General features: G+C 45.3%; 1 protein-coding gene across 1 annotated transcript in view; it reads left to right on the forward strand.

The window, feature by feature from the left end:
- LOC310711919 (tetraspanin-15-like) overlaps positions 1 to 16,378 on the forward strand; it is a 92,129-nt gene that overhangs the window by 44,089 nt on the left and 31,662 nt on the right. Inside the window, exons 4-5 of the mRNA XM_083514409.1 lie at positions 2,799 to 2,894; positions 14,355 to 14,468. Coding sequence (XP_083370535.1) covers positions 2,799 to 2,894; positions 14,355 to 14,468 — 210 coding nt within the window. The remainder of the gene's footprint in view (positions 1 to 2,798; positions 2,895 to 14,354; positions 14,469 to 16,378) is intronic.

Below are 16,378 nucleotides of genomic sequence, written 5' to 3' on the forward strand. Positions count from 1 at the left end.
CAAGGAGAGTTTCAGGGTTTTCCCCATGCAGATAGCTACTGGCCACAATGGCTGTGATCTGCCTCTGCGGCTGGAGGCAGCAGTGCTTCTGAATACCAGTTGCTGGAAGCCACAGCAAGTGAGAGGGCTCTTGGGCTCAGATCTGGTTGGCTGCTGTGAGAAAAGGATGCTGGACTAGACTGGCCACTGTCCTGATTCTGCAGACTCAACTTAGGTTCTTGTGTTTTTGAATCTCATCCATCCAGATTTCTAACCTGTATTTGCAACTGAGCTTTTGTGCTGCCCACTGTTCATGCCTGACTAGGAAACAAAATGTGTGATGGCTCTGTTCTCCAGATGAATGTAGGAACTGCCCTGGGGGAGTCAACTGCTTGGGCAGGAGATTGACTGTCTTTTTAGAAGGTTGGCAAGGTTGTCAGCTATGAGACAACTGATTTTTTTTGTATGTGGTTTTCCTTTAAGTTAATGTTGGGGATTTAAGGGGGGGGGGGATACCTGTCAGCCTCATCTTAAGTATGGAAGTGTTGAAACTGACATTTTGTGTTTTGTGTTTGGGATACAGGGGGTTTTTTGGGGGGGGGTTCATAAAAAAAATATTCTTTGTGTTTTCCACCTTGACATGCCTTCACTTCTCCCTGGCTCTGCCTTCTTTGCTCTGTCAGATTCCTCTTCTTTGTATTCACATTTATTCTCCAGCTCACCCAACCTCTGTAATTTTCATGTCAGAATTAATTAGGCCAAGTAAGTTGGTGAGTTTGTGTGTTTAAGCAAAAAAAAAAACCCAAACAGCTTCTTTTCATTAATATTTCTCGGGGTTTGTGTCTGGTGGGGCTTTGTCAGAAGTCAGGTGGCAAATGTTCCTTTAGAAGGTAACTCCTCAGGCATTAGGGGCTCAGCTTTGAGGGATGCAGGAACCTTCTGAAGTATTTGTGAAATGCATTTTAGATTCAATTACTGCTTAATTTGAAGCATCTGCCGTGTCAAAATAACCCCAAGGGTATGTTCTCTAGGAATATATGGGAAGAATCTTTGATTGCACCCATCTTGGGTTTTTCTCTATATATGTATCTTTTTTCTAGTAAACTTTGCTATGTGCATAATTAAATTTATCAAAAGCAACTGCTTAAAAATTGAAAAGCAATGTCAGTGCCCCATGCAGAGCAGCCTTCCCCCCAACCATCATTTTGCTTATTCATTTGCATATTTTTCTTAATTTTCATGGTTGGATTCAGGACACAAAATGCAGCACAGGATCTACAGTGTGTGGATTTTTACAAATGTGTTCATGGATGTCATGGAAAGAGGGGGCTCTTTTGCAGAATTAAGGCTGTTGAAAGAATGGGGGTGTCTTTTTTTTAAAAAAAAGATGGTGTCCTTCACATGAGAACTTTGAGGGACTGAGTTTTAGTTGCTTAGTTGTGCCCAGTTACAGGAGAGACCCTTTGCTTTCTTCAGAGGCACTGTGTCCTGTGACCCATTTTTCAAACACAAAGGAGACCCCTTCACAAAGGAAAAGCTTTCAGGTGTTTCCGTTTTTGAAGGGAACAGCACCACAAATATATTGCTCCAGGCCAAAGCGCTTTCCCTGCTTTAAGTTCTTTGGGTGGGGCTGTGGCATGTTTTGGAATATAAGAGCTCAGCTGGGCTTTGGGCTTCATGGGAACAAGTCCAGCTCTCTGTACTAAGATCTTTCCCAGGTCCTCTGATGCTGACCCTCGTCAGTGGCAGAATGGCAGCAGGCTACCTGCCTCTAGTTGTCTGTCCTCAGTTCCAGGCTCTGTTCCCCACAAATCTCACTGGGCACATAACAAAGTCTCTGCCTGGTCAGAAGAGGAGCTGTGCTGAGCACTTGCAACTCCAGCACTTGTCCATTGCCAAGAATACATTGTCCAAGAATACACCCTGATGGCTTCGGGGCACCATCTCTGTAAAGGTAAAAGTAAAGGGACCCCTGACCATTAGGTCCAGTTGCGACCGACTCTGGGGTTGCGGCACTCATCTCGCTTTATTGGCCGAGGGAGCCGGCGTACAGCTTCCGGGTCATGTGGCCAGCATGACTAAGCCGCTTTTTGGCGAACCAGAGCAGTGCATGGAAACGCCATTTACCTTTCCGCCGGACGTGCTTTCAAACTGCTAGGTTGGCAGGAGCTGGGACCGAGCAACGGGAGCTCACCCCGTCGCGGGGATTCGAACCGCTGACCTTCTGATTGGCAAGCCCTAGGATCGGTGGTTTTATCCACAGCGCCACCCGCGTCCCATCTCTGTAGAAAGTGCCAAATCTCTTCCTGTCGTGTTTATGAAAATGCTTGTTGTCTAAAAGGACAAAGAGAAATGGACCGTGATTATTTCAAAGCACTGCCTTTCTATAGCCAGTACAGTGGTACCATGGTTTACGAACTTAATCCGTTCCAGAAGTCCGCTCTTAAACCAAAGCCATTCTTAAACTAAGGTGCGCTTTCCCTAATGAGGCCTCCCACCGCCAGGGCCCTTCCACCGTTCGGATTCCGTTCATAGACAAGATAGAGTTTGCTAACCGGAACACTACTTCCGGTTTTGCAGAGTTCATATACCGAATAGTTCATAAACGGGGCTGTTCTTAAACCAAGGTACCACTGCACTACTGCTTTCTGAGGGTGGGAGTTGTTTAGCAACTGATGCTCTGACAGCACATCATTTGTTGTCCCTGCAAGGGAGATTGCACCAAGCCTTGCAATGTTGTGTGAAGGCCTTTCCTTGCTAACCTCCTATCTGTTGTTGGAGAGCATTTCTCTCACATTTGGGACTCTGCTTCTTTCCAGATGAATTCAGTTTTCCATTCCACTGTGCAGGATGGGATAAGACACTACTATGATGATTTGGACTTCAAGAATATTTTGGACTTTGTCCAGCAAAAGGTAAGTTTTTGTTTTTCTCAGTATGAGCATAAAGTATTGGTGGGTCTGGGTAGGGTGGGGTCTGGGAACCAAGGCTGGTGAGGGAGTTGGGTATGTTTAGCTGATAAAGAGGAGACTGGGAGGTGATAGGAGAGCCACCCTCTGATTTCTAAAGGGCTGTCACATTGAAGGAGCAAGCTTGTTTTCTGCTGTTCCCAGAGGGTAGGACCTGAACAACTGGATTTAAGTTGCAAGAAAGGAGATTCCAAATAAACATTAGGAGAAACTTTCTGACGGCAATAACTTCAACAGTGGAACAGATGACCTGGGGAGGTGGTGGACTGTCCTTCATTAGAAGTTTTTAAACAGAGGTTGGAAGGCCATCTACCAACCTTAGCTATGTTTCCAGCATCACAGGAGGTTAGAATAGATAACTAATAACAATTCTGTTATTAGCAGGCTGTATACAAGGTGTTTTGACTGACCTCAGAACAAATGGAGATTGATCTGCCGGTTCCTCTAGAGTGGACTGTACAATCTAGGATGGATTCTGACATCCATTCTGGGCTCTGAAATGCTTTCTGCACATGTAGAGTATCCAGCACAGGTATAACAGAGGCAGTGTCAAATGTTGTGTGGTGAGGCAGGGATGTGCACAGTTTTCCACTCACACTTAGAGGCCTCTAAGCCCAGTGCCAGGTTGTTGTAGTCAACTGTGCATACACCAGGGGTGTATTAGGTGAACTGGGGACTTCTCTGGGCCCACACTAAGCCTTGCCTTATACTTCGCATCCAAATAACATACAAAAACATTGTTGGGGGAATTGCTTGCAAGATTGACCACAAAAATGTGTAGAGTAGGAAAGATGCGCACTAGAATGCTGACAGGTATTTCCAAAAGCATAAATTGAACGCTGACATGGAAATTCAGGGAGCAGAATTAAAAACTGGGGAAAGTAGAAACCAAGAGAAACTGAAATTGACCAATTTCTCCATCCCAACTCCCAGTGACTATTCCTTCACTCTTTTACAAAGAGATAAGCCAATCAAGCATTTTGGGAGGAAATGTTCCAGATTACTCGCAACAATGTTTTTTTGCAGCTGCAAATTGCTGCTGTGTTCAAAACTGGCCAACAAAACTAAGCAAACATTATGCTTTGTTTTGCTCTTGTGTATATCATCAATTACCACTTGAGTACATGATAAAGTTTGACATCTTCATCTTTCATCAGTAGAGCAAATATTGTGGAAAAACAAAGTCCTGTGATTGCCAGTGCAAGTGTGTGTGTGTGTTGTTGTTGTTGTTGTTTAGTCGTTTAGTCGTGTCCGACTCTTCGTGACCCCCTGGACCAGAGCACGCCAGGCACTTCTGTCTTCCACTGCCTCCCACAGTTTGGTCAAACTCATGCTGGTAGCTTCGAGAACACTGTCCAACCATCTCGTCCTCTGTCGTCCCCTTCTCCTTGTGCCCTCAATCTTTCCCAACATCAGGGTCTTTTCCAGGGAGTCTTCTCTTCTTATGAGGTGGCCAAAGTATTGGAGCCTTCAGGATCTGACCTTCCAGTGAGCACTCAGGGCTGATTTCCTTCAGAATGGAGAGGTTTGATCTTCTTTCAGTGTGAGGAGTTTCTGCTTTTCAAATGAGCAGAATTTGAATTCTTCCACCTGCCTTGCCCCACCCTCCAGTCTCTGCTTCTCAATTTGTATTGTATTATTTTATGCACTGTGACTTGCCATTGTTTTATTGATTATAGTTTAGAAATTATTTATTATAATTGTTAAGAGTGGGTTTCTGTTTAATTTTTATATGCTGATATTTAATATTATTCTATACTATTCTAATGGATTGTTGAATATTACTTTATTTGATATACCGTAATTTCGTCCCATAAAACGCTCCGTCCCATAGGACGCACCTAGTTTTTTTTGGGGGGGGGAAATAAAGGAAAACCTTTTTCCTTTATTTCCCCCCCAAAACCAGGTCGGGGAACTTCGGGATGGCGGCGCTGCACCTCCCCGCTGTCCCCCGAGCTTGTGGGGCTGGCCGATGTCTGCCCAGCGCAAGGGGCGCTCCGCTTCAAGGCGCCCCGCGCGCCGGCGGCAGGCTGCTATCTGCAGCCTGGGGAGCCCTGCGGGAACTCCTGCCGGCTCCCCAGGCTTGCTGATAGCTTCCTGAAGCCTGGAGAGCGAGAGGGGTCGGTGCGCACGACCCCTCTCGCTCTCCAAGCTTCAGTGAAAGCCTGTATTCGCCCCATAGGACGCACACAGATTTCCCCTTCATTTTTGGAGGGGGAAAAGTGCGTCCTATAGGGCGAAAAATACGGTAAGTTGCTTATTTTAAAGTTATGTTTTATTATCACCTTTTTGTATTGGATTAGATTGTTATAAGGTTTACGTTCTTTGTTTCTTCAGCTTGTAAACCCCCTTGGGTATTGTGAAATAGAAAGATGGTATACAAATTAAAAGTGATGATGATGATGAGGTAATCTGCCTTCCTAAAACAAGGCCGTTTACCAATTTGCTTCTCAATTTGCTTCTCAGTAATCCTTTAAGTGTCACACCACTACTGAAAGATTTGCACAGGCTACCTGTTAGCTACTGGGCTTAAGTTCAAGGTGCTGGTGTACAAAGCTTGTTACCAACTTGTTACCTGGATACCTAGAAGATTCTCATAGAATAATAGGATTGCAGAGTTGGAAGAGACCCAAAGGATCATCTAGTGCATGGGTAGGCAAACTAAGGCCCAGGGGCCGGATCCGGCCCAATCGCCTTCTAAATCCGGCCCACAGACGGTCCGGGAATCAGCGTGTACATGAGTAGAATGTGTCCTTTTGTTTAGAATGCATCTCTGGGTTATTTGTGGGGCATAGGAATTCGTTCATTTTTGCTCTCCAAAATATAGTCCAGCCCCCCACAAGGTCTGAGGGACAGTGGACCGGCCCCCTGCTGGAAAAGTTTGCTGACCCCTGCAATGTAGGAATAACCCCTTATATACCCAACTGGTCACTGTACTCTGCAGAAGAAAAGGTCCTGCAAATAGCATCTCATCAAGAAGTCCATCATGCTATATTATGGATGTGCCTTAGGGGGTAAAGTCAAACCATTGGAGAGTTAACAGCACCTGCTGTGGCTGTAAAGACTGATCTGAGAGAGACGTGTTTTGTCACACCTGGGGTAGGTGAAGGGATCCAGTTTTGCTGTTACAGATGCACCATGGCGTTTCTTCTTTCCGCACCCCTCCCAACAGTTATTCCTTCTCTGGTCACTGCTGTGGATACACCACCTGATTGTCTCCAGGTGCTGCAGTTGTCTGCAAGGGTTTAATGTTGCCAACCTTCATGTCACATTTGCAGACATCTTTATAACTCAGAGTTGGTCCGTGCCTGAAACTATCTCCCTGTAAAGCACATCTTCGGGGATCCTGCCATCTTCCATTCTGTAGACATGACCAAGCCAGAGTAGACATCACTGGGACAAGAGTGCAAATGTGCTGGGAATGTGTTCTTGGGAGAGCACATCTTTGTTTGAACCTCTGTCCTGCCATGTGATACCCAAATTCTTCCTGACACAGCGCATGTAGAAGGCATTGAGGTGTCACTCCTGAGGGTTGGAAGTTGCCCAGGACTCGCTTCCATAAAGCAGCATGCTCCTCAGGTAAGCCTGCAAGACCTTCATCTTGGTATGGGATATTAGCATCAGATTCTCCCTTTGGGAGAGGCAAGCCATTGCCATAGCAGCCTTGCTAATATGCTTGTCCAGCTCAGTATCGATGGAGGAGTTGCTGTTTGTGGTGGAGCTACCACCTCAAGCATGTGGTCATCATGCTGATGCATGGAGTGCTGGCGCTGTTCTGACCCAGGATGTTGCTCTACGTAAGGCAGATTGTAAGGGTGAACTCCATGCAGGCTTGGGCAAAATGGTTGATGAGTCTCTGCACAGCTTCCTCGGAGTGCGCTGTTATGGCTGTGTCATCTGCAAATGATATCTCTTAGATAAGGATCTGCCACAGTTTTGTCTTGGTGTGGAGACAGGCCAGGTTCCTCCTTGAATGGATGTATACACCATCTTGAAACTCCCTATCATGCTGTCTCTGTTTTCTTTTCAGACTCTCTTGAAGAGAGTTTTTTTAAGGGGAGATTTTATTATTCCCGTTTGTATCTGTATTGGATTTGAAATCGTTTTTGTTTTGGTGGTTTTTACTGTTAAATCAGGTCAGGATATTTAATGGGAAGAGATTCATAAATGAAATGAAATAAATTTTATTTCACACACACATTTTCCCTTTATGATGCTTATTCATTACTTTATATTCCAAAACTCATTTCTTAACAAATCAAAGGAGTGGGAATGCCTCATTGCAAAAAAATAAATAAAAAATGAGTGGTAGTCAACTAAGATTTACTCAGAGTAGACCCATTGAAATGAATGGACCTAATTTAGTCATATTCATTTCAGTGGGTCTACCTGGAGTAAAACCTATTGAATACCACCCATTATTTTAAAAACTTTGGGTCAGATTCAAGTAAACTGTTGTGCTAGCAGGAACCAGTGCAATGAGATGTTTCAGTCTGGCAAACTGACATTCTATCAGTAATGGAACAATGGCAATAGAACGGCATTCGGTTCTGCCCTTTGAATTGAGTAAACTATTTTGCTGTATCTCATAAATATAAACTGCTTTGACAATAGGTTCACCTCTGGAGCTCTGCATTTTACAGGAGAATTTTCCTCGGGAATGTAATTGAAATGCAGCCGTAACACACATCCCAGACGATTCTCTTACGGTCCAGCTAGCAGAATGCATGTCTCCTTTTGTGGCTCGTTCTGTTTCATCTCCATCTTCCAAACAGCTGGTCACGGCCATGGCAGCCATTAAAAACTCAATGCAGGAATTTGACAGTGACAACCTATTTATAAAAGCCAACTCCAGCATCCCGTCATACTCTGGCATGTCCAAGGCACAGAATCCAGAAGTGAGCAGAGTTTGATATTTTAACAGGACATGCACATGTAAATGGAGACAGGAGCTGGAGGCAGCCTGGAGTGGGGGATGGGCTGGTGACAGCAGCACCATCGTATTTACCTTGGCAGTCGCAACAGGGGCTGGCCAAGTCAGAATACTGCGGAAGGAAGTTTGGCCAAGAGTAGAATCTGCTAGGATTCTGCGGCAGAGAGCAGCCTTCCTCAACTGCTCTCTTGCCTCCAACATCCCCACAATGGGAGCCATGAGTGTCACCTCCCTCTGTGTTCCCGCCACCCTCTCCAACCTTGGCAGAGCCTCTCTCTGGCATGCCCGCTCCAGCACCATCCTATCCTGGGAGTAGCTCTGCCTGCCCAGAGGGGGATGTTTCAATGCTCCCAGCCACCTCTGGGGGGGGGGCGGGGAGAGACACCTGTCCTGTCACCTAGGTGGAGAAGGAGTCAAAAGAGAAGGGAACACAAATGTAGCAGGAGATTGCAGAAATGCTTACAGCCTTAAGAAGAGTCCTCCTTGTTCCTATCTATAGGAATGCCAAGGATTGTGATAGAGTCATATCAACTTTCAGAGCTTGCCAGCTAGAGAACTTGCCTTTGTTGTAGCTGTATTTAGAATTACCTCTGAAGGGCTTTAAACCAACTGTTCCCATGTACTACAGTAATATAAGCATTTAGGCTTTTGGAAAGAACTTTTTGTCTAGTCTTTGTTCTTCGGCAACTGGGAGACAAGACACTGTGTGGGAGCAATGGTGGAGACAATCTGGTGCTCCCACAGAGGCGCCCAACCCCAGCCCTGCCCCATCCAGATAAGAAGCAGCAGCAATGCCACTGCCATGAATCCCGGATTGCCCCAAGACTGCACCAGAAATTGGAATAGCATTGTTCATCATGGGAATCTCCTTGCTGAGAGATGACTTGGAGAACTGGGCTAGAAGTTGCCTCCAGCTGTCTCATTTACTTTGGGCATCTTTCTCCCTTGGTCCCCACAATTCATGGGCTTCATAGTATGGACTGATAACTCAAGGCAGCTTTCCACATTCAGAGGCAGTGAGCATTAGATGCTGTAGAGAACTAACAAGAAGGGTACTTGCCTTTATGTCCATATTATAAGCTCCCTAGAGGAATCTGGCAGGCCCTTGTTGGACATGAAGGATACCCACCCAGTCTTATCCAGCAGGATAGCTCTTGTGTTCTTAGTTTCCCAGCTAGCTGGTTTTTCTGGGATATTGTTCAGACCACTTCTTATCTTTTGGACATTGTGAGAAAGTCCCATAGTGGCAGCTACTTCTCGGAGGTGTGTGAGTTGCTGTTGGCTAGGAAATGCTGCAAGTTGGATCTGGATGATACACTTTTTAAAAGATGACCTCCTGTTGTTTAGCAGCACTCACTCAGCGCATCCGGGAACACTGGGAATTAATCACAGGGCACCAGATTGGTTTTGGTACCAGATATGTGTGGATCACAGGAGTACTGCAGAAACTCTGGGGCAGAGCAGGCTTCCTAATTTAAGCTTAGAAAATGAACATTTGGGAGAACTGGAGATTTGGGAACTTTTTAATTGTGCTTATTGCATATGGAACAGCTTAAGCCTTTGATTGGTTTTCTGTTAAAAGGCTAATACCCTTACAATTGCTATTCATTTCAGCTTACTCTGCTTAAATAGATCCTTTCATCTATGGAAGAGGGATCATTTTACAAGCTTACTTGTAAGATAAATCAAGATTATTCTTCTTCTTATATCAATGGGAAAACATACCCTGATTTGAAACACAAGATGCAGGAGCTAAGTCTCTTAGGTATACAATCAATTTTTGCAGGACTTTGTGCAAATAATATACCAAGATGAGAGTTGTAGCTGAAAATATCTGAAAGGCTACAGGTTGGGGTGAGCAGATTTATGTCAACAAAATGATATTTGCTTTCCTGTTGAGACTTAATATTGAGAAAAACTGTTCAGGGATCAAAGTTTATTTGGGTGTTTGAAAAACCAAGAAGATAAAGTGCAGATCTGAAACCAAAATTCTCAGGTTCTTGCAGTTCTTAAGATCATTCTTTTGCAAAGGATCTTGGACATCTTCAGTTCCTTTGACTGAGGAGCCAAGTATGAAAGGAAAAGACCAATTTCAAAAGCAATAAATAGTACAAATTATAGTCCAATGAGAGAGTGGTTGTCTTGAGTCCATAAATCTTCTTGATTTCTGCTTATTTTATCCAGACAGCTTAATGGCTACAATTTTGGGAGATGTCTCCCTTGATGACTGACTTCTTATCTGCATATCAGGCAGACTCCACAGTGCATGTCCATAGCAGGCTGAATTTGAAATGTCTTGTCTTATTGAGAGGCACGGATTGGGGTGTCAAACGCATCCCTCCTCATTCCACCCCCAAATCCATCTTGTGACACTTTTCTGGTTTGTGCTGTATAATTCTCCCTTTCAGAGCGCTGTGGGGATGTCTCCTTGGCAGTGCAGTCTGAGGGAGAGGACAATATAACAGACCCCTGATGACCAGCCTGCAGCCATTTTATTTATTTAAAACATTTATCAACCACTTTTTCAGCACTGATGGTGGGGTACCATAATAAATAAATAAAATTTTAAAAATAAATTCAACAGACTAGTGAAAAGGAGCAAAAAAACAGCAGCAGCACCGCTGCCGACAAAAACCTAAGCAAACCATCCTGTCAAACCAAAAACCAAGCAGAAGAGATGTGCTTTGCACACACACACCTGTGGAAGCCCAATGAGAAAGAGTAGAATTATGTGCTCCTCCAGGAAGCAGTTCACTGCCTTGGGGCGATTGGCATGAAGGTCCAGCTTCTCTCTGGGACAATTTCCACCTTGCACAAAGTTAGAAGAGCATCAGAACAAAGGGAAAGTCAGCCTCTAAGTGGGACCCAGGCTGTCAATGGCTTGAAATGGTTAGTACTGGCACCTTGAATTACCGTATTTTTTGCTCTATAAGACGCACCAGACCACAAGACACACCTAGTTTTTGGAGGAGGGAAGCAAGAAAAAAAATATTCTGAATCTCAGAAGCCAGAACACCAAGAGGGATTGCTGCGCAGTGAAAGCAGCAATCCCTCTTGCTGTTCTGGCTTCTGGGATAGCTGCGCAGTTTGAATTTGCTCCATAAGACGCACACACATTTCCCCTTACTTTTTAGGAGGGAAGAAGGGAGTCTTATAGAGCAAAAAATAAGTAAGCCCAAGGATGGAGTGGACTGAGAAAGCCATTTCCCAATTTGCCACCCTATTTTTCCTGTTAGGGGTAGCTGTTTCAGGGGTTGTAGTTCCATCCTTGGAACAATGTCAGTGGAGACAGGACAGGGCTTACTGGCCACAGAGATAGGGTGGGGCGGTGGCAGCAAAGCTTTAGCTGCTCAGGAATGAAGGAAGGCAGGCCGGCATGCAGGCAGGCTGTGGCCATAGCACTGTTCATGCTGTTGCACCACTGAAGGTAGCAGCTTTTTAAGAGGATAGAGAAGACCTGCCCACAGCTGCCAGTCCTTTCCCAAGAGCTGTTGAACCTTTCCTCCCCAAATGGAGCTGAGGCAGCTGCCCCAATTCACCACCTGCAAACAGAGTTGTGGGTTGAGGCTGGCAGTTCCAGTCCCATAGGTTCACTTCTTCATACACTCATGGAAACATGCCTTGGAGACTGGCTGGTCTCCACCGATGTCTGCTGCCTGTTGTGAGCTGTTTGTCTTTGAGAATTGAAACAGGTAACTGGATATGCCTGCCACACAAACCATTCCTGGAGAAAGGGGATGCTCATTTTGTTCATTTGCTGTGACCGCTGTGGCTGATCTCCCATATACTCCCTAGAGGCCTCTGGTTCAGTCTAATTTCCCAACTAAATGCTGCAGCCAGAACACATGAGCTCCATAAAACTGCTGGTGTTTAAATGCAGCCCAGCAGGTGAGTTACAAGGAGGATGGATGTACCCAAGCGCTGGCCAATGAGAACAGAGACAGGTGGAAGGCAATAAGTCTGCATCCAGCATTGAAATTTCTTGATTGCCTGCAGAAATAATGTATTCTCAAAGCAAATGAAGCAGATTGAATTTCAGCCCTGTGAATCGGAGAACCAATATAGTATGAATGATTTTGCATGCTATTAGCTTGTGTGGATTTTCATGGGGTGAGAGGGGAAAGGAGAGAAGGCAAACATTTCCCTCTTTTTGCAGATGTGAAGACATAATGATGAGTGGCAAGAGGAAATTAGGGCACAAGGCAAGCTTCCCCAACCTGGTGCCCTCCAGATTACTTTGGACTACGACTCCCATCAGCCCCAAGCAGCACAGCTATATGATCTTGAGACTGAAGGAGGTTGTAGCCCAAGCCGTCTGGAGGGGACCAAGTTAGGGTTATTATTCATTATTCATATACCACCATTCTTCCAAAGATCACAAGGCAGTTTACAAAATACAAATACAAAATGAGAACACAAAATACATAGCAAAATACCAAAAACAAACCAATAAGCTCTCTCCCACAAACACATTTAAAAGGCCATAGATTGTTTAATCAGCCTAAAGCCCCACAGAAAAGGCCTGTTCCTGTGTTGCCAACCCTCTGAACCTCTTGTGGAGCAGGAACACGGAGAACGGCCTCAGATGATGATCACCCATTTAGGCTTGCCACCTGTCCTGTATAATAGAGGATCAATCGTCCATGTTTCAATGTAAAACACTACATCCTGTATTGATTCAATTTGTCCTGTATTTCTTCTCCACACACACACACACACACACTTTCTAGGCCAAGTTAGGGATCCTCTCCAAATGTACAGTGGTACCTCTGGTTACGAACTTAATTCGTTCTGGGGGTCTGTTCTTAAGCTGAAACCATTCTTAACATGAGGTGCACTTTCGCTAATGGGGCCTCCCGCTATGTGATTTCCATTTGCATCCTGGGGCAAAGTTCGCAACCAGGAGCAGCTACTTCTGGGTTAGTGGAGCTCGTAACCTGAAGCATTCGTAACCTGAAGCATTCGTAACCAGAGGTACCACTGTATGTGTGTGAAAGATTGTGCATTTAAGCTCTGGGTGGCGAAGCACAAAGAGATTTACAAATTGGTGTGTGCATGTGACAAATTCCAGAGAGGCCATCCTGTTAGGCAGCAATAGATTGTAATAGATTGCTTTGAAGTAATTTCAGCATCAGATTTTTTTAAAAAATTGCCCCCAACTCCCGTCCTGCCCTGTCCTATATTTTGCCAGAACAAGGGTGGCAACCCTAGTTCTGGGTCCCTTATACCTCATTGCAAATTTTTTGAACATGGCAAGGAGATAATGGCTTTAACTGGGTCCCAGATCAAGGGATAGGCCATATGAAGACTGGAGGGAGGGGAAAACAGTCAGTACAGAATATAATTGATCTAATCCACGCTCATTGATGCGCAGATAAAGTGGCAAGTCAAATAAGTGCTGTGGATTTCTTCTTGGGAACACCATTCATGCCCATGGTACTTGAAATATATTATACTGTTACGTGTTCCCCACTTCTTTTGGCAGGTGAGAAGACTTCTTTTGGAGAAGAGCTCACTGGAGACCAAGGATAGAGGGATTTTGTAGTTTTAGTTCTCTCAGTTTCTCATTCCCCCCCATTTTAAATTCAGTTCTGCACATTTTTGCAGCTATTTGCTAAAGAGAAAGAAAGCCTCCTTCATTCCACTGTGGTCTCCATGATGATAAAATAAGCAGTGGCAAAGGTTAGCTGAGATGGGATGCTTGAGGATGCAAAGGCTTACCTAGTGCAGCATCCTGATTCCCACAGTTGCTCACCAGATGCAGGTGGGAAGCCTCCAAGCAGGGGGTGAGGGCAGCAAAGCTCTCCTCATAATCCCCAGCTGCCTCTGAACATGGGTGTAGAATACAAGGGAATAGCACTGGCTCCAAGCTTCTTGTTGGGCCCTCCTGTTCCTGAGATGTAAAAGAAGCACGCAAACAAACCAGGCCTTACAAGGTTTAGGGATTTGAAGATGTTTAGCCTGAAAAAGAGGAGGCTGAGAGGTAATGTGATAGCCTTCTTCAAATATCTAAAAGGCTGTTACTTGGGGGAGAGAGCCAGCTAGTTTTCTGCTGCTCTGGAGGGTAGGACCCAAACCAATGGATTCAAATTGCAAGAAGGAATTAAACATTAGAAATAACTTTCTAACAGCATGAGCTGTTTGACAGTGGAGCAGGCTGCCTCAGGAGGTGGTGGGCTCTCCTTCATTGGAGGTTTATAAACAAAGGTTGGATAGCGACCTGTCAGGGATTCTTTAGCTTTTGTTCCTGCATTGCAGGGGGTTGGACTAGATGACCCTTGGTGTCCCTTCCAGCTCCACAGTTCTAAAATTCTGTGAGTCAGGAGAGCATTGTGTTCATACCCTGCTTGTGAGCTTCTGAAGGTGGACACCTGGTTGGCCACTGTAAGGGCAGGGTGGGCTTTTGGTCTGATCCACCCAGAGCTCTTCACGTGTTCTTATCAATTATCTCCTTTCTCTCCCCCCCCCCCCAGTTTTCCTGCTGCGGAGGCGATGAGTTCAGAGACTGGCATGTGAATCCATACCATTCCTGCAACAGCAGCGGCCCTCTCTCCTGTGGGGTGCCCTACACATGCTGTATCAAGAAGGTGAGATGAAAGAAGTGCAATCTGTGAGATGAAAGAAGTGCAATCTGTGAGTTTCTAAAAGAAAAAGGAAGTTGTTAGGTGGACCTCTCTCCAACGTCATGGGCTTCCTGCAGTGGTACAGTTTTTTGTGGGTCACTGGCAAGCACCCCACACTCCTGCTGAAGACTCCTGGTGGTGGTGGTGTGGCTCAGTGGCTTTCTTGCATTGCTTGACTTCAGGCAGAAGCCCTAGGTTCTGTTACAGCCCCAGCAACACACATCTAACCACAGAGCCCCTGAAGCATCGCCAATCTGATAGGGGTGATGAGAGAGGCAGTTGGTTAATAAATACAGGCAACTCCCCATTTGTGCAGAGGTTGCATTCCAAGGCACCATGTGTGCCAGCCTGTTCCGCCCCGCCCCCTGGCAGTGCCAAAAACGGCGCACACATGTTGATCACACACAGATGGGAAGTTGCCTGCATATTATTGTACAGTGGTACCTCAGGTTAAGAACTTAATTTGTTCTGGAGGTCCGTTCTTAAGCTGAAACTGTACTTAACCTGAATCACCACTTTAGCTAATGGGGCCTCCTGCTGCCGCTGCTGCACAATTTCTTTTCTCGTCCTGAAGCAAAGTTCTTAACCCAAGGTACTATTTCTGGGTTAGCGGAGTCTGTAACCTGAAGCGTATGTAACCCGAGGTACCACCGTACTACAGATACACTACAGTGTCTTGCTTCACTTTCCAACTCTGCCTACAGCTTTGCCGTTTGCCCTTCCCACACAACTGGCCGAACCCTTTTCCCTTTACACCCCAGCCACCTTCTTGCCTATTCCCTGCTCCTGTCCTCACAGCTCACCCCAATTCTGTTAAAGGAGAGAGGAGGCATTTCACATAATTGCTTAGCCCTTATGTGGTGCCTCCACCCTCTTCATTAAACCTTGCTGCACCTGCATTTAATGGAGGGAAGATAGGCTTAACATAGCAGCTTGCTAAACCACTGTGCAAAGGGCACCCCCCCTCCATTAAACAGCTCGCCTGAGCCTCCTGGCCCCCCCCCCATGCTGCTTTCTTGCTTGTCTGCTTGCCATTTGTCATGCTGCAGTTGGTGTGGCCACCTGTTGGCAGCCATGTGAACTGCAGCATGACAATAGCCTTATTTCTATGCATATAGAATGCATATACAGTATATAGAATATATATACATGAGAGAGAGAAGTTAAACAGGCATAGTGACTGTGATTATCACGTGCTGCAACTTTGTCAAGTTTTAGCATGTTTGGTGAATGTGAGTTGCCCCCAAAAGACTAGCATCTAGATAGATTTTTGTAGTTCAGGTGCATTTTCTTCCCCCTCTCTTCCCTCTTAACCTGTATTTATAACTTATTTGTCCCCATGAACTGTGACATTGATCTTCCAGAATTAAATAGGTTTTTACAAGGGATGGGTCCTGCTGCTCCTATATTGTCCAGCTCTGGATACTGAAACCAGTAACTCCAAGATCCCCACATTCTCAGCCTAGCTCACATTGTCTGAGGCATTTTCCTTCCTCTGCAGCCGCCTGATTCCTGCCACTTTGTCCCTTTATATCCAGTATTCAATATTGCTTCCTTCTTCTGTGTCACACCATGCCACCAAACCCTCCTGAAAACAATTCCAAATCCTTCGTCTGATAGCTTTGGGGGACAAAGCAGGGACAAAGCACATTAAGCTGATATATATGAACTTGATGCGATCCACATAAGCTTTTAATGACATTTCATTGTTTTAATAGTTTTAGTCTTTCCCCTTGAATGACTATTGATTCTTGGCTGCTTTTATCTGCTGTTTATAAGACTGTGTTTTTAATATAATGACTGATCTTAGGCACCTGAGGGCAAGGCAAGATATACTTGGAGGAGGGGAGGGTTGCTGCAGAGTTTCTACCAAA

This window comes from Podarcis liolepis, assembly GCF_965112155.1.
Source record: "Podarcis liolepis genome assembly, chromosome: 7".
NCBI classification, from domain to species: domain Eukaryota; kingdom Metazoa; phylum Chordata; class Lepidosauria; order Squamata; family Lacertidae; genus Podarcis; species Podarcis liolepis.